This window comes from Apodemus sylvaticus, chromosome 4, assembly GCF_947179515.1.
Source record: "Apodemus sylvaticus chromosome 4, mApoSyl1.1, whole genome shotgun sequence".
Taxonomy (NCBI): domain Eukaryota; kingdom Metazoa; phylum Chordata; class Mammalia; order Rodentia; family Muridae; genus Apodemus; species Apodemus sylvaticus.
The window spans coordinates 60,571,608-60,593,307 of NC_067475.1; the positions used below are offsets into that span (position 1 = coordinate 60,571,608).

The following is a 21,700-nucleotide window of genomic DNA, read 5'->3' on the forward strand; positions in this document are numbered from 1 at the left end:
TTATTGTTTTGTTCTTGTTTTGTTTTGTTTTTTGAGACAAGAGTTTCTTTGAGTAGTCCTTGCTATCCTGGAACTCACTCTGTAGACCAGGCTAGCACCAAATTTAGTGATTCCCCTGCCTCTGCCCTGGAGTGCTGGGAATAAAGGCATGTGCTACCACCCTCTGGCAAGACAGAGCTTTTAAAATACTTTCCACAATCATACATCCAGGCAAAGTACAATGGGCGTGTAAGCCTGGGCTGATGGCACATTTGGAATCTGAGAGGCTATGGCAAGACAGCAAGTTTGAGGCCAGCAGAAGTTACCCAAGCAATTCTGAGGACAGCCTAGATTACACAGCGTTAAAAAGCAAATAGTCACAGAAATAAAATGGAAGTGCACACACAAGAAGTAGAACTGTGAGGCTGGAGAGATGGCTCAGTGGTTAAGAGCACTGGCTGCTCTTACAGAGGTCCTGAGTTCAATTCCCAGAAATCATATGGTGGCTAAGAACCATCTGTAATGAGTTCTGATGCTCTTTTCTGGCATGCAGGTGTACATGCAGATAGAGCACTCCTTTACAATCAATCAATCAATCAATCAATCAATCAATAAATAAATAAATAAATCTTTTTTAAAAAAAGAAGTGGTACTGTGGTATTTCTCTAAACAATGGGGGACATGCTAAGTGCTATGTCATTAGGGAACTTACTTCATCATTGTCCCTCTAAACTTAAGGGGTGGCTTGAAGAGTGAGCTGGTCACAAATAACCAATGATTTTACAATCATGCCTATCTAATGAATCTGCATTTTTTAAAAAATGCAAAATGTAGGGAACTTATAAGTCAGTGAACCTATATATACTAACAAACACATCCCTTCTCCTAGAGTTTCCCTATATATCTCATCATATGGCTATTCATTTGTATTTAAAAATATAATTCTCAACTGTAAATTAAGGAAATCCTAGAATTCTGTGAATCATAATCTAATTAACAAATGGTATCTGAAGTAGGAAAGAACCTTTAATCAGATGAACCAAACTCCAGGTACAAAGGTGTTCTAGGTGAATTAAAGAACATCTACTTGGTGTCAGAGAGCTGTTCACACCGAGAATAAAACATATAAAAACATAGATAACATTCTCAAGCAGAATGTAGAAGGAAACGGTTTATACCCACCTCTGCCTCACCCTCATACTCAAGACCAAACATTAAGGCTGGGTAGGGTAGAACACTTAGTAATCCCAGCACTTAGGAAATAGAAGCAGGAGTATCCTTAAAAGTTTGAGGCCAGCATTTTCTACATAGCGAGTTCTAGGTCACCTCAAAAAGGGAAGCAGGGAAGACAAGAACACATTAATATAATTAGGACTAAGATAAAATTGATAAAGAAAATGGACCATAGTTAATCTTCAAGGTAGGAAGGGAGTTGAAGCTTCCCTTCTACCACTCCCTACTCATGAGCCATCTACTCCTTTAAGCAATGACCAAAGAAGCTAATTTGTCACAGGGAAGATTATACAATCTCCCTTACTGCCAAGCCTAACAGCCTAACTCAGTTTCTAGGACTCATATTGACAGAAGGAGAGAGCAAATTCTCAAAGCTACAATCTGCCCTCCACACTGAGCTTTATAGCCCCTCCACAAATAATTAACTGTAGTAAAAAAAAATAAATAAATAAGTATCCAGGTAGTTGCATATACCTTTAATTCAAGCACTCAGGATGCATAGGAAATCAGATCTCTGAGTTCAAGGCCAGCCTGATCTAAAGAATGAGTTCCAGGACAACCAGGGATACACAGAGAAACACTGTCTTGAAAAAATTGACCAATCAATAAGCATATAAATAAGTAAATAAGCAAACAAGCAAATAAATATATAAATAAAGCAAACAAGCAAACAAATACTGTATAAGAAATGTAAGGGAGCAAAAATCTGGCTAAAGCTGTGACAAAGATAAATGTCTTACTAAAATAACTAAAGGACAAATAACACTGTGATTTGCCCTTAAAGGTAAAGTCCTCCACTAGTCAGTTACTTCACATACAACACTGGTCTAGCTGAAGATGAGAGACATGAAATATGTCTGAATATAACAAATTAAAGCTATAAAGATTTAGAAAATGCCTTTTAACAGTGAGTTCTCTTGGGGAAAATATATTACTTTTATATAATCAAATGTGAGCTGTTTTATATATTATAGTATTGTAGTCTCTATATAATATGGGGAGAAATAAACATAGAGAGCATAAACACTCGTACTCATGGCTCTACCACTTGTACAAATTACTAAAGCCTCCTGAGAGAAGGTTCTTTTATCTCTGAAACAGTTACAGCACCAGCACCATAATATTTCATGAACCAAATGAGCACTTGGTACTGAGAAAAGTGCCCAGCATAAAACAGAACTGTTAGCAATTAGATGATGATGTCCAGTGAACTCAATAAATTAACTGAAGTAAACATACAGTTAAGAAAATATTCACTCCAGGAATACTTGTACATTCCTTAATCCCACTGCATAAGAGTCTGAGTGAGACAGGAAGATTATAAACTGGAAACCAACTTGGGTAAGTCAGCAAGACCTCATTAAAAGAAGAAAAGGGAGAGGTGGAAAATATAGGTTAGTTGAGGTTTGGAATTTACTGCCCTTTCTTGACAGAAGACTGAGAAAATGTACTTTCACCCATTTAGAAAATCTACTCTTTTAAAAACTTTTTTTAGACAGATAGATAAATTTATTTATTTATTTACTTATTTATTATATGTAAGTACACTGCAGCTGTCTTCTGACACTTCACAAGAGGGAGTCAGATCTTGTTATGGATGGTTGAGTCACTATGTGGTTGCTAGGATTTGAACTCCGGACCCTGAGAAGAGCAGTCAGTGCTCTCAACAGCTGCACCATCTCTCCAGCCCCTAGAAAATCTATTCTTAAAAAAAAAAAAAACACTAGATAGGGCTGGAGAGATGGGTCAGCAGTTAAGGGCACTGACTGCTCTTCCAGAGCTTAAGTTCAAATTCCAGCAACCACATAATGCTCACAACCGTCTGCAATGGGATCTGATGCCCTCTTCTGGAATGTCAGAAGACAGCTACAGTGTATTCATATACATAAAATAAATAAATACATCTTTTTTTTTAAAAAGCACTAGATAATTCTAGTTTTTATAGAAAGAACTATTACATCTATTATTTGTAATAAACAGATGCCATAGAAAGTGAGTAAGCTTGTAAAAATTCTGTTGTATGCCTATCTAAAAATTTTATTACAAATCCAATACAATTCTGATGAAGCAGATATATGAATAAATACTGCTGATTCAGTTAGAATATGGTTAATAAAAAGTTATGTATTAACAGTAGCTATACTAGTGTTTACTTGTTTATATAGTTTTCTTGCAATTATACGTCTAATGTGAACCAGTATATTTATGCTTAGATATTAAAATATGGTATCAGCCATGTACATGAGAAATTTTATCAGACACCTCTATACAAATACTGCCTTTTCATATACATAGTCTCTAATGTAAATCACTGCATTTGGAAAAGCCTTATCTCAACCATAAAACTAGTGAAAAAGGAAATAACATAATTACCATCTTATAAACACAAACCCACATTAATGATATGCCATAACAAATAATTAGATATAAACATGAAAAATATTATCTTATCAAACATATATTGCTTCAAGAAATAAAATCTAGGTTCAAATACTCTAAGATAAAATATGATGCCAATATTTAAGAACAAATTTGTCAATATTATTTCTAATATTTTTCAGTAAAGAATTATGATTTCTGTACCTATGTTCTTTGTGCTCCAATAGCTGACAGTCTCTACACGTCAGTCTATCACATGTTTCACAGAATAGTTTCAACTGCTCTTGTTTATGTACAGGACAAAACACTGGGCGCTGACCAGATGTTCCAACAGACTCTGTAACAAAATAAAACATTTTGAACAATAAGATTTTTGACTAATTTTTTCTAGTGCTAGTATTCAAAGATCATAAATAAGTAGAACATGCTATTTTTAAACTCAAATGGTTAAATGTGGCATTGAAACTATCTCAATGATATCTCAGTAATAAATAAAGGCATATGCTGCCAAGCCTGATGGCCTAAATTCAATTCCTGGGACTCAAACCAGTTCCTGTAAGTTGTCCTCTGACATCCACATATAAGCATGTGGCATAAGAGTGTGCACACACACACACATGCACACGCACACTCATGCACATGTTTTTTAAAAGCTGCAAAACAGAAACTATATGTATCATACCTGAGACATCTTCTTTTTTCCTGATCAGATGGTCTTTAGTGAATTTTACTCTTTGATGTGCTTCAATGCATGTCTTACATAGCCACTCTCCACATTCTACACAAAAACCAACTGCACTTGCATTGTCTTCACAACTAGTACATACCTAAAAAAAAGAAATAAACACTAATCTACATTACATTTGCCAAATTTGATTAACAAAATAAGTGAAAACTTTGTAACTTGTTCTTAAAAACAATAGTTCATTATACAAAACATAAAAATCACTGTTATCCATTTAATCTTCAAAAATATTTTTTTAGCAATAAATCATGTAGATAAGTAAAAATCTAATACTCAGAACATAAATCTATGTAAAACTTTTTAAACAATAACTATTTTATTCTATCAAGCCTAAGGGTATAGAAGAGTACTCGTTTATTTCTAATTTGAAAGATAGAGCTATAGCAAAAGTACCTAAATTACTTAATCAAATATTTTTCTTATAATTTATATTTTAACAAGAATAATATGTAAGAATATAGAGAAAAACTGAGGTGCATACCTGTTCTGATTTCTCATCAGAACTGCTAGGAGCTTCAGATGTGTCTTTCACAAAATAATTATCCACAAGATCTATCTGTCTGCATTCTTGACGACATACTGGACACCGTATTACACCAACTTAAAAAAGAAGTGGCAGGGGTTAATGTTCTTCAAAAGGAAAAGAAGGAAAGTCTGCATAAAACTCATATGTAAACCACTTGTGTACTACACAAAAGACCAAAGACATGAGCAAAGCAGATTGAGTTACTTCCCTGGAGGAAAATGATACCCATTTGGAAAAGGAAAACATTTATTAAAATGTCCCCACTAAAAAAAATTTAATATAATAAAGGGTTAGCTGACAGCCCTAAAAGAAATGCGAATCTTCAAAGCCTATAAAACTATAAAAGAAACTGCTGCTAGGCAGTGGTGACACAAGCCTTTAATCCTAGTACTTGGGAGGCAAAGTTAGGCAAATCTCTGTGAGTTCAAGGCCAGCCTGGTCTGCCTAGTTCCAGAACAACTGGGGCTATATAATTAAGACCCTGCCTCAAAAGGGGGGTGGGAGGGGGAAGATGTCATCAAGGTGCTTAATATAGAATGACTTCTGAATTATTCAGAGTGAACCTTTAATATGTATGTAGTGTGTGTGTGTGTGTGTGTGTGTGTGTGTGTGTGTGTACACATACAGGTACCCAAGGAAGATTAAAAAAAAAAAAGGCTTTTAGATCCTTTGGAGCTGAAATTACAGGTAGTTTTAAGCCTTGTGTGAGTGCTGGGAACTGAACTCTGGTACTCTGGAAGAGGAACAAACATTCTCGACCACTGAACCACACCATTCTAGCACTCAGATGCAGATAAGACAGCACATCAGGTGAATCAGATAATCAGAAGAATAGAATGATATGCCAAGAAAGGTAGCCATTAAAAGCTAAGAAGACAATGAATGAATTCTTCACCCAAAGCCTCTGGAATCAGTCCTGACCATATTGCCTTTAGCCCAGTAAAAGGCCCTACCTCGAGAGCTTTAAGAGTACCAGGTATATGTGTTCTAAATGAACAGACTCTTGAATGATTTTTGTTGTTAGCAAGAGAAGAAAATAAATAAGCATTCTATAAAGTTTAGTTTGGTACTTAATATATACGATTGTGGGAGAAAAAGCACCCATGCTTTTACCTATTCATGTTTTACTATCTATTACACAGGATAAACTGCTAATATATGGAACTTAAGGAATTAAAAATTAACGCAGAAGTCAATAAAACAAACTACTGACATGTCAATGATGGAACTGAAAGTGCATTGTCTAGGCTGATGAGATGGTTCAGCAGTTACGAACACAGACCATACTTCCAGAGAACTTTGGTACGATTTCAGCACCCATATCAGGTCACTCACCACTGCTGTAACTCCAGTTCCAAGGGTGTTCCAATGCCTCTGGCCTCCAAGAGCACCTGCGCTCATATGTACTTATCCACACACACAAACACACATACACATAACTTAAAAGACATTATGCTGGACATGATGGCAGATATTGCTAATCCTAAAACCTGAGACAATGATCCTAAGTTCAAGGCCAGTCTGGACTACATAGCAAGACCCTATCCCCAAACAAATAAGCAAAACCAAAACAAATATAATCCAACAAAGGCTAAAACTAGTGTTATTTATGGTGTATAACACACAACTCTAGGAAACACCATATGTAAAAAACAAGGTATAACAGTCTCCAAGAATTACAAAAGTGCACAAACCACAGAATCTATACAATTATTCTGACAAAAAATAAAAATGTCAACAAAATTCTCAATCTATCCAGGTATTGTGGAAAGCACATGTAGTCCCAGCTACCTAGGAGACTGATGCACAAGAATCACTTGAATGTGGACAGTTAGCCTGGACAACATAACTAAAAACTAACTTACCATACCCCCATTTTTCACACTTGCAGACACACACACACACACACAACCTCAAACAGTGGTTCTCAACCTTCCTAATGCTGAAACCCTTTACTTAACTACCAGTTCCTTGTGTTGTGGTGACCCCCAACCTGAACATTATTTTATTACTACTTTATAACTGTTTTTTGCTGCTGTTATGAATCCTAATGTTTTCAAATGGTCTTAGGCATCCTCTGTGAAAGGATTGTTTGACATTCCCCAATAGATTGGAGACCCATAGGTTGAAAACTGCTGTTTTAAAAGAGTATTTCCCAAGAGACATACATACACTATGAAAACAAACCAACAAGATGGAGTTGTTTGTGTCAGCCTTTTCAAAAGTAAATAAATGCCAAGAGATGAAAAAATACTTTAAAAACATGGTTACCTAGCACTAACTGTCTCTTAAACTTGGTCCCTACCATTTCCATTCCATTTATTATATTTGTTTCAGATATAAACATATTCCACTTCAAAATGTTAAGATTTTAAAATAGAAAATGGGGAAATGGAACAGGTCTGACAAAAAAATACTCATTCTTTACATTCTTAGTTCATATGATAATAGAGTTTGTGTAAATGGAGAAAATGCCATTCAGCTTTTAGTACTACTAGTAAAAAAAAAAAATCAGTAAAATATAGAATAAAATTATATTTACTAAGAGTTCTTAAGACTTAAATGGCTTAACATTTTAAAACTGAACAATGCTATATAGGCTTAAACTTTCTTAAGGCATGTTCAATCATTATATGAATATACATTGTAAAATCACAACTTTTAAAAAGATATTCCCTTCCTTAAGGGTGCCAAGCTAAGAGTATTTCGAAGTCAAGGAACCAATCAAGAAAAGAGGGAAGGGGTAAGAAAAGAACAGAAAAGAAAAAAATGTATACACAGTAACTGAGGACCTAGAACTTGAATGACATAGAATAACCCAGTTGCTGGAAAGTCAATTTGTTTAAGTCAGCTCAGCCAGTAACTACTTTCAGAGATTAACAGAACAATTGAATGTCACAGGAAAGCCACAACCCTCATGGACCTCATTCCATACTTTAACAATAACTATTCTAAAGTATGGGTGAGAATTTTAAGATTTTCTGATCCACAAAAACAAAATTTAACAACCCCTCCCCCAAATACCAATGAAAGCAGTGAGGAAACAGGAACAACTCTACCACTTCCAATCTGTCTGATTCTGGCTTCTAAATTTTATAGCAGAGTCAAGCATAGTGAATAAGTTTTAAATTAAATTGATAAGTGGTGAGAAGTTAATTATAATTAATTGAAAGTAGATTAAGTAATATATGTGTATGTATGTTTATGTAGAAGCATATGTAGAGATAAGATAACTAAAAAAAAAAAATCCCACAGGAATGGGAGATAAGGTAAGCTGGGGAGTACTAGTAAAAGACATATGAAAGGAAAATACAAGTGAGAATACTAGGAGTGCAAATATTTAAACAGGGATAGGAGACAGATATGGGGACAAAAGATGCGAAAAGGTTAACCAAAACTATTAATGTATGGAGAGCCATACAGAAACATGTATTTATATGTATATGTATATGTGTATATGTGTGTGTGTGTGTGTGTGTGTGTGTGTGTGTGTGTGTGTGTATGCAAGAAAAATGCTCACACATAAAATAAAAAATAAATCTAACAAGTAAGTTGCGGGGCATGATTCTTTAATCCCCGCACTTGGGAGGAAGAGACAAGAAGGTCTCAAGGTTAGCTTTGTCTACATAGCAAGCTCTAGGAGAGACAGTCAGAGATACAAAGAAGAGAGACTGATACAAGAAAAATAAGGGGTGAGGGTGGGGGGGAAGGAAGTGGTGGTGGGGATAATATGAATTTAATCTAATCAGGTTAAAAGTACTTGCTTCTCTTGGAATGGAATGGAAAGGAAAGGACCAGAATTTGGTTCCCAGGGTGCTCACAACTGCCTGTAATTCCAGGTCCAGAGATCCAATGTCCTATTCTGGGCCTTTGCAGGGCAAGCACCTATATACATGTACAAACACACAAACACATACACCTAAATAAGTGTTTTTGAAAATTAAATTAAAGGGCTAGAGAGATGGATCAATGGTTAAGAGCACTTGTTGCTCTTAAAAAGGACCTGAATTTGGTTGCCAGCACCTACAACAGGTGGCTCACACCATCTGTAACTAGTTCTAGGTAATCTAATGCCTTCAGCCTCCTCAAGTACCACGAGCAAACACAAACATATCCACACAAGTATGCTCATAATTTTTAAAAGATAAATATATAATAAATTAACTGGTTATATTAAAAAAGAATTATGTAGAGCTGGATGGTTTAGAGATTAAAAGCACTGGCTGTTCTCCAATATGACCTGTGTTCAACTCAATGCCAGGACAGATGCCGGGACATTTTACAACCACCTGTAATTTCAGTTCCATGTAATCTGATTCCCAGTTCTTAATTCTGCAAGCACATCATATATGTGATGTAGACAAAACACTCATGCCAGGCAATGGTGACGCACGCCTTTAATCCCAACATTTGGGAAGCAGAGGCAGGCGGATTTCTGAGTCCGAGGCCAGTCTGGTCTACAGAGTGAGTTCCAGGACAGCCAGGGCTATACAGAGAAACCCTGTCTCGAAAAACAAACAAACAAACAAACAAAAAAAAAAACCAGAAACCCTGTCTCGAAAAACAAAACAAAAACACTCATATACTTTAAAAAAAAAATCTTTAAAAAAAGAAAACAAGAAAAAAATGCAGCAGAAACAAATGGATTTAAATGACTACATAGGGGCTAGAAAGAATTTCCTGAGAAAGGTGCTTGAGAACCTGATCCCCAAAACATACTTAAAAAGCCAGGCATAGTGGTAGTCGGATCTGGAAGTGGGGAGGAAGGTGATTTGCTGGCTAGCCAGCTTGGCCTAACTGGTGTCCAGGTGACAAAGAAAAACTATCATCCTCCTAACATCTGTTACTATTACTTCCATTGCTATAAAATCTCTATAGCTCAGTGACTCTGGCTTCAAGATATAGTTATTTTGTTTTTTTGTCTTCCCTCATTTGAACAAATAGATAGCTCTTCCTGGCTGACACATAGCCGCCCCCCCCCACACACACACACCATTTAAAAAAAAAAAGGTAAAGTATACAGCTTCTTAGAAGTGTAACAACACACAAAATTCACACATACAAAAACATAAAAAAATGACTTCATAATGATAATGCAATAAGATTTATAGTTAAAGAAATTAAGATTCTAGATGATTGTTAGATTTCTATGTAGTTAATTTTCTTAGAAAATACACCATTATTCAAAATAAGGTAAGGTTTTTTAGTCAAAATATAACAAGTAGGTTTTGGATAAATACTATTTAACTTGCTTCTCAACTGAGGCACTCTGATTACTAACGAATAAAGGACAGAAGATCTGAGCTGGATAAGGATGTATCTCAGTGGTAGAAAGCTTACCTAGCATGCATAAGGGCTCACATTAAGTCCCCAGCCTAAAAACAGAACCCTTAAATGTCAGTATTTACACATCTAAGAGAAGAAAGAATTCTAAGATGCAGAAAACAACTTTCCAACATTTCAAACTGAAGTATATAAACATAACTGGAACAAAATACTTTTCTATTAATCATTTATAATTAATTTCTCATCACTGTAATTTACTTTTAAATATTACTATATTTAATCATCAGTTCTTTGTATGACCTAACAATTATTTATTCGGCCCTAGCTTTTCCTTCTCATATCTTTAAGTGGCCATTCACATCTTTTAATCATAAACAAGCCTCTCCCTCAGAAAATAATGTAAAGATTAAAAAAAACACATGTATTTTCAGTTGAAGGAAGAAGCTACCAAAATTAACATATATGGCTCCCAACTGCTGAGAGGCCAGTCCAGGTGATGAAGAGTGTCCTGTACATTAAATTTTAGAAAGTCTGAATTAAATAATCCAGGTAAGCAAGAACTGGAATATAGCTCAGGGTAAAGCATTCCCACTGGGCTTGTAAATCCTGTGTTTACTTGCCTGCCTTGCAAAGTAGCAAAAGGTAGAGATAAAAGCAAAAAGAATACGAAAAGCTGGAGGTGAGAAGTGTTAAAAACTATGACAAAAACAATTGGCAACAAAGTAAAAGGATGGAATGGCCATGAGAGGCCAAATAAATAAACATTACTTGATACAGGTGAAATTAGATAGGGGCTGGAGAGATGCCTCAGTCATTAAGAGCACTGGCTCTTCTTCCAGAGGACCTGGGTTCAATTCCACCAGTATCAACATGACAGTTCACAACTATCTATAATTTTAGTTTCAGAAGATCTAATGCCCTCTTCTGGCCTCTGAATGAACTGTATGTACATGGTGCCCAGTCTTGTATGGAGACAAACACCTTTACAAACAAGCTAAATCTTAACAAAGGAAAAAATTTGGTATAGGTAATACATAAAATAATTGATGAACTGGCTCAACCTCTAAAATAATACCATATAGCAACATGCTTATATGATGTTCATAAATATCCAGCAAACTTTCACAAGTCAGTTTTAGCACTGTGCATAAAAATATCAAATTTGGGGGCTGGTGATGTAGCTCAGCCATTAAGAACACTTACTGCTCTTCTAAAGGTCATCCCTAATTCAATTTCCAGCAATCACATGATGGCTCATAACCATATGTACAGCTATAGTGTACATAAATATACTATATAATAATACATAAATATATAATAGTATATATATAATATATACTATTATATATAATTATATAATAAGATAATATAATATGTAAATATATAATATATAATAATATATAAATAAGTACAAAAAATACATAAATCTTAAAAAAATTTTAAAAATCAAATTTATATTTATGTGGTCATGCGTGTGTAAACACAATCATGTTAAACACATTTCTGGTATCAAACAATGAAATATATGTAGAGACTTGTTAAGTATAGATATTACAGTCAATAATTACTGATATCTTATTTTCATATATTCTTAAAGATCTATATGTCTTCAAAATAAAATTTTTTAAATCTCATGTAATCAGAAACCAATGAGTCAATTTGTTATCAAATACAGCAATATATTAATAATTTCACATTATTTAAAATAAGGTACTCAATGTTTTTCAACATGGCAGAAAACTGTATAAAACACTAATGTACTTTTCTCTTTTTTTTTGGATTTGGTTTTTTTGAGACAGGGTTTCTCTGTATAGCCCTGGCTGTCCTGGAGCTCACTCTGTAGACCAAGCTGGCCTCGGACTCAGAAATCCACCTGCCTCTGCCTCCCAAGAGTGCTGGGATTACAGGTGTGCGCCACCACCGCCCAGCTCACTAATGTACTTTTCAAATAGATAATTATAGTCTGTTAGCTATATGCAAATTTAAGAAGTAAAGTAGGGCCAACAAAGCATTAGTCCAAACACTTTGACTCTCACATATTGGGAAGCAGAAAACTGACTCCTACAACTTGTACTAACCTGAAGAATGTTATGGTATAGCTGGCAAGATGGCTTAGCTCTTATGAGCACTGGCTGCTATTCCAGAGGACCCAGGTCAATTCCCAGCACCCATATAGAAGCCTACAACTGTCTAGTTGCACCAACTGCTTATTCACTGACTCCTTTAAGAGGTCATCTGAATTCTATACTAAGAATCTAAAGTCAGTTATGAAAAAATGGAGGTCTATTCTTACCCCCATTTGTACTAGCTGAGGAGAAAACAGTGAGGATCTGTTATTCTTGGGATAAGACATTTCATCTGAAAATGTAATAAATAAAGGGCAAATGAAACAAAGAGTATCATGTCTACCATGGTTTGCTGGCTCACCACTGACCAATAACTACAAAGCCATGCACCAACTTGATCCTGTAAAGGGAATCACACTCAAAAATAAATAAATAAGTATATCCCATTTAAGGAGACTCAGTAACTTGAAGGAAACCAAGCTCAACAATCTGAGCGGAAAGGAAAGGGAAAGGGAAAGGGAAAGGGAAAGGGAAAGGGAAAGGGAAAGGGAAAGGGAAGGGGAAGGGGAAGGGAAAGGGAAAGGGAAAGGGGAAGGGGAAGGAAAGGAAAAAGGAAAGGAGAGGAGAGGGGGAAGGGGGAAGGGGGGAAGGGGGAAGGGGGGAAGGGGGCAGGGGGCAGAGGGGAAGGGGAAAGGGGGACAAGGGGAAGGGGGAAGGGGGGAAGGGGGCAGGGGGCAGAGGGGAAGGGGAAAGGGGGACAAGGGGAAGGGGGAAGGGGGCAGGGGAAAGGGGAAAGGGGGGAAAGGGGAAGGGGCAAAGGGGGAAGGGGGAAGGGGAAGGGGGAAGGGGAAAGGGGCAAGGGGGGCAAGGGGGGTAAGGGGCAAGGGGGGCAAGGGGGGTAAGGGGAAAGGGGAAAGGGGTAAGGGGGAAGGGGAAAGGGGGGAAGGGGGGAAGGGGGAAGAGGGAAGGGGGGAAGGGGGAAGGGGAAAGGGGAAAGGGGAAAGGGGAAAGGGGAAAGGGGAAAGGGGAAAGGGGAAAGGGGAAAGGGGAAGGGGAAAGGGGAAAGGGGAAAGGGGAAAGGGGAAAGGGGAAAGGGAAAGGGAAAGGGAAAGGGAAAGGAAAAGGAAAGGAAACCTGAGTTTAAAAAAATGGAGGTGGGGAGAAGGAAGCAGAAAGGAGGAAGAGACTGCAGTGGTGGCAGCAGTAGCAGTAAGAATTCTTATAAAAATTCAATTAAAAGGAAAAAGGCTCTGCAAAAACAAAAATGAAATCTGGAAGGTATTAAAACAGGAAAGTCAAAATTATAAATATAATCATAGAAGACTCAAAAGGAAAGAACAAACCAGGAAAAATGATGTGTCATATAGCTAAGAAAACAAAGTAAACAAACAATCTTCAGGATAGGAAAAATATCTGCAAATTATTCATCTGACCCAGGAATTAATTCTGAATACATAAGTAAAGCAACAGCAAACACAGGTAGTAGTTGTAATCCAAATGGACAAATAAAGGATGAAGCTCAGGAACAGCACTAGTCTATGCAACCTGATCACAACAAATGAAATGGAAAGGTGATCTGAATACTTCTCAAAACATACAGATGGTCAACAACTATTCAAAAATTGTTCAAGGACTGGTTAAGATGACTCAGAATGTAAAACTGCTTGCCAGCAAGCCCAAAGGCCTGAATTCAATTCCCATGATCCACTCTCAGGGTAAAAGAAGGCCAACTGCCCAAAAGTCATCTTCTATCTTCTGTACATAAGTACACACGTATGTACACACACACACACACACAATGTAATGGAAAATTTACATCACTGATAACAAAAAAATATACTAAGACCACCAGGAGTTATGATCTTACTCTAGCTGGAATAGATATTTCAAAAAGGCAAACTATAAATGTTGTTGGGGAAGCATAACTCTTATGCACTGTTCCTGAGAATGTACAATTAGCACAGCAATTATACAAAACAGTATGGAGGCTCTTAAAACTAAGAAAACAAATCCTTTTAATTCAGCTATCGCATTCAAGGGTATGTAGCTAAAGGAAATGAAATCAAGATGCTCTAGAGATATCTGAATTCCCCTTGTAACCAACATACGGAATAAAGCAAGGTGTCCATCAATAGGTAAATAGATTTTTAAAATGTGGTAAACATACAAGAACCATATCATGCACACAGAATCAGCAAAAAACTTTATTCATCTGTGGTGGTTTAAATAGGTATGCCCCCACTCCCAAAGACTAAGCCGCCCTCCCAAAGACTAAATGCTTGGTTCATAGGGAGGGGCATCATTAGGAGGTGTGTCCTTGTTGGAGGAAGTATGTCACTGTAGAGGAAGGCCTTGAGGTCTCATAGAAGCTCAAGTCATGCTCAGTGAGACAGTCTCCTACTGTTGCCTGTGGATCTCTGCTCCACCAGCATCATGTCTGCCTGCACACTGCAATGCTTCCCACCATGATGATAAAGGACTACACCTCTGAAAGTATAAGCCAGCTCCAATTAAAGGTTTTACTTTGTAGGAGTTACCTGGCCATTTCTCAAAATGTGACTCTACTTTAAATAAAATTTTAAAAGGACTAAGCTTATAAAACAAAAATTAAATGTTCTGTTTCCCTGTTAAATTTCATCAGGCTTTTAACAGAACTGGAGCTCACTTAAATTTCTGTATAGGGTCTGGAAATCAATCTGAAATTAAAAGCAAGTACTGTCCTTGCAGAGGACCAGAGTTTGGTTCCTAACACCCATGTTAGGTAGGCAGCTTATAACTGATTCTAACTAAAGTTCCAGAGAGATAAAACACCTCTTGCCTCTGAAGGTACCAGTGCGCATGTACACATACACAAACATAATAAACGCTTACATTTTTGTTTAGGCTAAGGTCTGTGTACATGTGCATGCACACATGAGCATTGCGCCCAAAAGTGTGCGCGCATTTGAAGCTGAGCTTGTTTGTGTCTTCCTTAATCATTTTCTTCCTTATGTTTATGAAACAGTCTCACACATCTACTTTCAGTGACAAAGGACAGTTAAGATCAAAATCAATAACAAGTGATGTCTTCAGAGAAAACCTTTTTTTAAGATGGTCTCATATATAGCCCAGTATGGCCTAGAACTGTCAATCCACCTGCCCCAGCCAAGTACTGTAAATCACAGACAGGTATGTCATTACATTCAGCCTAAAGTTTCTATAACTCCCTACACATCAATAAAAGCATCAATAAAAACAGATTGCAAGTTACAAATATTTTATCTAGAACAAACATTAAGAAAGTAGATGAGTTGGAGAGAATGCTCAGTCATTAAAGAGTGTCAACTGCATTTGCAAAGCTGAATCCCCATCACCCATTTAGAGTGGCTCACAACCACCTCTAACTCCAACTCTAGGGGAATCTGACATCTCTGGCCTCCATGTACACTCTCATGCTCATATCCATACACAGACACACATTAATTTAAAAAACAAAAACAAGGGCTGGTGAGATGGCTCAGCGGTTAAGAACACCAACTGCTCTCCTGAAGGTCCTGAGTTCAAATCCCAGCAACCACATGGTGGCTCACAATCTCCATGGCATAAAGAGATCTGATTATGCCCTCTCCTGGAATATCTGAAGACAGCTACAGTGTACTTACATATAATAAATAAATAAATCTTAAAACAAAAACAAATCTTTAACTTAAGAGGCAGAAAGAAGTAGGCTGATCTCTGTGTTCCAACTTAGCCAGTCAATACAAGACTCTGTCTCAAAAAACAAGAAAGAAAGAGAAAAGAAAAGAAAAGAAAAGAAACGAAACTAAACGAAACGATGAGCTGGAGAGATGGCTCAGTGATTAGGAGCACTGACTGCTCTTCCAAAGGTCCTGAGTTCAAATCCCAGCAACCACAGGGTGGCTCACAACCATCTGAAATGAGACCAGATGCTCTCTTCTGGTGTGTCTGAAAACAGCTACAGTATACTTACATATAATAAATAAATCTTTAAAAAAAGAAAGAAAGAAACTAGCCAAAACACTATATAAAATCATATTAAAGCATAAAATCTTAAATAAAATTTAAATCTTAAAAAGCTATAATAGTGTTTTAGGTAACTCACATGAAGGTAGCAAAGAAAGATGCATACCACATGTAGAATAAGCTGTGGCATGTATAAAGTATTTAAGCTGTAACACATTAATAATCTTAAATAGAGCTAAATAACGGAAATACTGCCAAATACAAATTAAAAGACAGACAGACTGACTGACTGACTGACTGACTGGAAAAAATAAAAACTGAAGTCTATGATATTTAAACCATGACTCATTCCCCAACCTCTTCTCAGAAAGCAACATTCCAGGTGAACATAGCCAAAAAGACATGACCTGACCATCAATGTCAGGTCAAGGACTACAGTATACTCCCCAGGAAGGACCAGTCACAAGAATTTCTCATCCCACCTGTGTTTGAATTTAAACTCAAATGCTGTGGACAGGCCTTGTGCTGTTTGTATGTTGATGACAATTCTGCTCTCCTGGGAGGGGCTGTGGACAAGGAGTCATACTTAGGTGACTTCTTGTGAACCAATCCCCTAATGAATAAAGGAGCCAATCACAGGGCAAGTAGGTGTGACTTCCAGGTTGGACAGAGGAAAAAAGGAAGGATAGAGTTGGGTCTTCTCTGGACATGGAATAGCATGAGGACAAGATGTAATATTATATGAGTGTCTCCCGGTTTCAATGGTGGATCCATCAGGATTCTCCACAGGAGGATTTAGATTTAATAAAGCTTACAAGTTACGATTTTAGCTGTTGCACGCAGTGATTGAGTTACCGTTATTTCTAAACTAAGTTTGTATTGCATTTTTCTTCACACGGCCACTAATCTGGGTTCTTGGTGGCAAAGTGTGGGTTTGCCTGACAGGCAAAGGCCATGGGGTATTTGAAGCATGGGGCTGGCATGGTAGCAACCCACCAGTTTTTGTTTTGTTTTTTTAATTTATATGAGTACACTGTAGCTGTCTTCAGACATAACCAGAAGAGGGCATCAGATCCCACTACAGATGGTTGTGAGCCACCATGTGGTTGCTGGGATTTGAACTCAGAACCTCTGGAAGAGCAGTCAGTGTTCTTAACTACTGAGCAATTTCTCCAGCCCTGATGGTTTGTTTTTAATATTTCCCGCAACACTCCAAAGCTAAGACAGTGTAGCCAGATCTGGAGCTTCCTTCTTTCCCCAACTCCCAGTGCAAAGATTCTGTCCCAAGCACTGCAGACCAAAAGATGCTGAAGCAGCTCACTTGGAGGGCAAAGAATTTGTTCTATGAAAGTGGATTCAATGACGCTAATAGCTATGGCTCCCTCTACATCTTTTTCATGTCATAAAGAATTAAGACACTTTTCCTATCTAGTACTCCAAAGCAGAGGCTCAAGAATCTTTTCAGAATGCTGAGATGACTTGGTGGGTAAAGCACTTGCTGCACAAATGTAAGAACCTGTATTAAAATCCCCAGAGCACATGGTAAAACAGGTGTGTAATATAAATATAATCACAGTGCTACTACATCAAGATAGAAGGAATCCCTGCAAGTCCAGCAAAGATCGCATACTCAGTGGCAAAACAAAGAAACTCACAAAAAGGTGGAAGGTAAAGACAGATATCCAAAGTTATCCTGTTTTTGTCCTCTAACATTCATACCAACAGTGGGGCCTGTGAGAGAAAAAAACAAAACAAAGCAAAACATGGATGTGTGCATGTGGAGGAAAACACAGGTGGAGGGCTATGAATCAGGGAAAAGGAGGCCATAAGAATAACTATGAAGCTGAATTGATTTGGAACAGAAAATAAATAAATAAAAATTAAAAAAAAAAAGTCAAACCTAAGAGCACCCTTAAAAACAGGAAATTTTGGTGGCAAACAGTTAAGACGAAGATGGCAATACCACAGAACAAATGAAACTAGAGCTGACAAAACAGCCCACTAAAAAGCATTCTCCTTCTGGTGCCAGAACACATCTCTAAGATTAACCTCAAACCTATGGCTCATGCACTGGGGGTAGAAGGTAGGGGTAATAAGGTACACCAACGGATGGGACACAAAAACTGACAGATGAGGACAACTAGCCACACACCACACACCACACACACACACACACAAAACCAGTTACCATGGCCTAACTGCTAGCTGTGACAACATACAGAGCACTTAACAGAAATCAGTCATACTGAACCTGCTAAAACCATCACCTCTCATGAAAATCGAATAAGGCCAATGCCTTCTAAAAGTAGACACAATCCAAAATATACACTTTGCTAAAATGATTCCCTTACATTACTAGGCAAAAATCAATAACTGAGAGTGCTACAAGTGACCAGAATCAGTATCTGAATTGGGTAGTAGGGATAGGAATGTAGCTCAGTTGCTAGGCGCTTGCCTACCATGCAGGAAGTATGTATGTATGATCTTGATGTTGAGCTTGATTCCCTGCACCTCAGAAAGTGAGATATGGGCATACAACTGCAATCCCAGGATTTGAGGGGTAAGGTGAGGTAGGGTGATCAAAAGTTCCAAGGTCTTTCTTGGCTATACACCAAGTTGGAAGGGATCTGGGACATGAGACGGACGGAAGGAAGGAAGGAAGGAAGGAAGGAAGGAAGGAAGGAAGGAAGGAAGGAAGGGAGGGAGGGAGGGAGGGAGGGAGGGAGGGAGGGAGGGAGAACATATGATACATGAGAAATAAGATAAAGCAAAATGGCAAGTACAAATCAAGCGTACCAATAATAGCATTAAGTATGAATGGATTAAAGAATCCAACCAAAAAGCAGACATTAGTACTGGGTCACAACTCAAACACAAACACAGGCCTCAATTCAAGTGTCAGAAACAAACAAAATAAAAATTAGACTAAAAACAAGAACAAGATCTAACTATATATGTTGTAAATGAAAGACAGTTTACAGTCAAATATATAAATACATTCAAAATAGAAGAGTAGGAAAAGATGTCATCATACAGTAAGGGGAGTAGGTAACACATGCCTAGAAAGATAACTCAGTTGTTAAGAGCTGGCTGATATTCTAGAGGGCCTGGGTTTGAGTCCCAGCATCTACATAGCAGCTCATAACTCTCTATACCCGGAGAGGCTATATTAAGATAGAAATAATAATGACCTTCTAAAAATGTCCTCAGAATCTGTTACAAAGTAAAAATCAATACACTATTAATTGCTTGATGCAGTAAGTGTGGAGGGGGCTGTAGCTCATGGGTCTTAATTAAACTTGATGCCAATTTATCCACTATTTCACATTTTCATTATTTTGTCTCTCTTGCCTGTATGAGCTACATAAAATTTAATGTCTTTGTATGTTTTGCTAGGTTTTACCATTTCCATTCATGCCTCCCATGACAAAGATATCTTTGTCATTAATCTGCCAGTTAGTGGTTTTCCATTTTGAGAACCATATCTATACCATTAAATAGACACTTGAATTGGAGAAGATATTTTCCTTTTGCTTTCCTAGCTGTCTGTCTGAAAGCCAATAGTGCTGCACTGATATTGTGGTTCTTTCCTCAATATTGGCCACTCCATCCTCTGGTCTATAGGCTGCCACTTCCCATTACTTTTGATTCTTTATCAGTGTTGATGAACTATCAGTAAACCATTTGTTAACCAAATGTTGTGACCATTCAGTCCATCTGTTCCCACAGTTCAATAGGTGCCTCTTTTGGGGGAGGGATTTAGAGATGGGGAATTATAGGCAAGTGAGCTATTTCTTCAGTGCAGAAAGGCTACGACTTTCTAGTCACAAAGGTACCTAGTCATATAGGTATCAGTTTCACTGTAATGCCTTTCCTTCCATGGCTAAGTCTGGGAAGGACTTTGCCTTCAAACAGATCCAATCCATCATTATAAAGGGTGCCCTTATGACCATAAGGTAGTTGGTTGGCAATGACTGAGCATATGTTTCTCCATACCTTGTAAAATGTCCAGATTTGTTTCTCAAAGACAGAATATTTATTCTCCATATATGAGAAATGTTTGCAAGAAAAGCCAACAGGCAAATGTCAGTGGACTCATTTTTATTTTATGAAGAGTCCCCAGGTGCCAATTCACCAATGAATATGACATCCATAACTAGGGTATCATTTGGTTCAATACTGATCAGACCTGTATTCATGGCGATGAACTTACTAGCAGTTAAAAAAAGCTGTTCTTTGTTCCTGTCCCCATTGGAAATTAGCTGCCTCTCTAGCAACCCTGTAGAGTATGTTTATAATAAACTGTATAGTATGTGATTTCTCTAGTGTGCAAACATACCAATTAGGAGCTGTATCTGAGTTCTGTCCCTGGGTAGTAGGATTAAAGGTGTGTGCTACCACTTTTTCATAGTAACTCTAGAATTTAGAAAACAATTAATTTATACAGATCCACTGGGATTACAGGCATGGGTCACCAGCACCCTGCTTAAATATTTTATCTTAGCTCCAAATCACTCCAACTCTTAAGAGATTTAGAAAACAAGTTTGAACTGTAATGACCCTTTGAGTTTACTTAAAATAATTTAAGTCTCTTAACTGTCTTTAATACCAAAGAACAAAATATCGGGTTTTTTTTTTTTAAAGAAAACTCAAAAGCTGATGTTCAAGATGGCATGGGCCACGTGGCTATCTACAGTCTCAACATTCTAACATGAAATTAAGACACATGGTTTAAGAAAACCCATTTTTCATTTCACACCAGTAAGGTAAGTGTGCCTTGGTAACTTTTCATTCAAAAATACTTTATTTTTTGTTTTTTTGTTTTTTTTTTTTTTTTACAAAATAACAACTGATCAAATGAAAGGCATTTGTTAGTTGTTATAAATTAGTTTGGACTGAATAAGCAAGCTGTCTCCTGTTCGAATCTAATCTTTATCATTTTTGATGGTATCCATAGCCTTTCTTCTCCTGTGGAAATAAAGACAAAAACATCTTCTCCAAAATAACACATATACTAGCTTCCATTCTGAGGTCAACACATCTTTAAAAGATAGAGGCCAATTTAATTTTTTTTTTAACTATCCAATATCTCTCTACAGCTGTTGCCCCTTTCTCATTAGCATTCTAAAAATTTTAAAGTTAATATAGCACTGTGTAATCTATGTCTAGGGGTCTTTATAACCCCTTTCTGTTTATTGAGCACTTCTTTTAAATTATAATTAGATCTTTCTGTAACTGCTTGTCCTTGCAGGATTGTATGGTATACCTGTAATATTCTATATGTTATAGTATGCAAAAAACTCATTTTACTAGAGACATATGCTGGAGCATTCTTGGTCTTAATTTGTACAGGCCCCATACATAATACAGGCCCCATAATAGCCATAACATCTAATAAATGTGTAATTACAAATTCAAGCCGGGCGATGGTAGCACACGCCTGTAATCCCAGCACTCTGGGAGGCAGAGGCAGGCAGATTTCTGAGTTCGAGGGCAGCCTGGTCTACAGAGTGAGTTCAGGAC

General features: G+C 37.2%; 1 protein-coding gene across 2 annotated transcripts in view; it reads right to left on the reverse strand.

The window, feature by feature from the left end:
• Trim33 (tripartite motif containing 33) overlaps positions 1-21,700 on the reverse strand; it is a 76,950-nt gene that overhangs the window by 40,437 nt on the left and 14,813 nt on the right. For both annotated transcript variants that reach the window (XM_052179613.1, XM_052179612.1), the window contains exons 2-4: positions 4,818-4,936; positions 4,274-4,418; positions 3,796-3,928 (exon numbers count right to left, since the gene is read on the reverse strand). In XM_052179613.1, the coding sequence (XP_052035573.1) occupies positions 3,796-3,928; positions 4,274-4,418; positions 4,818-4,936 (397 nt within the window). The remainder of the gene's footprint in view (positions 1-3,795; positions 3,929-4,273; positions 4,419-4,817; positions 4,937-21,700) is intronic.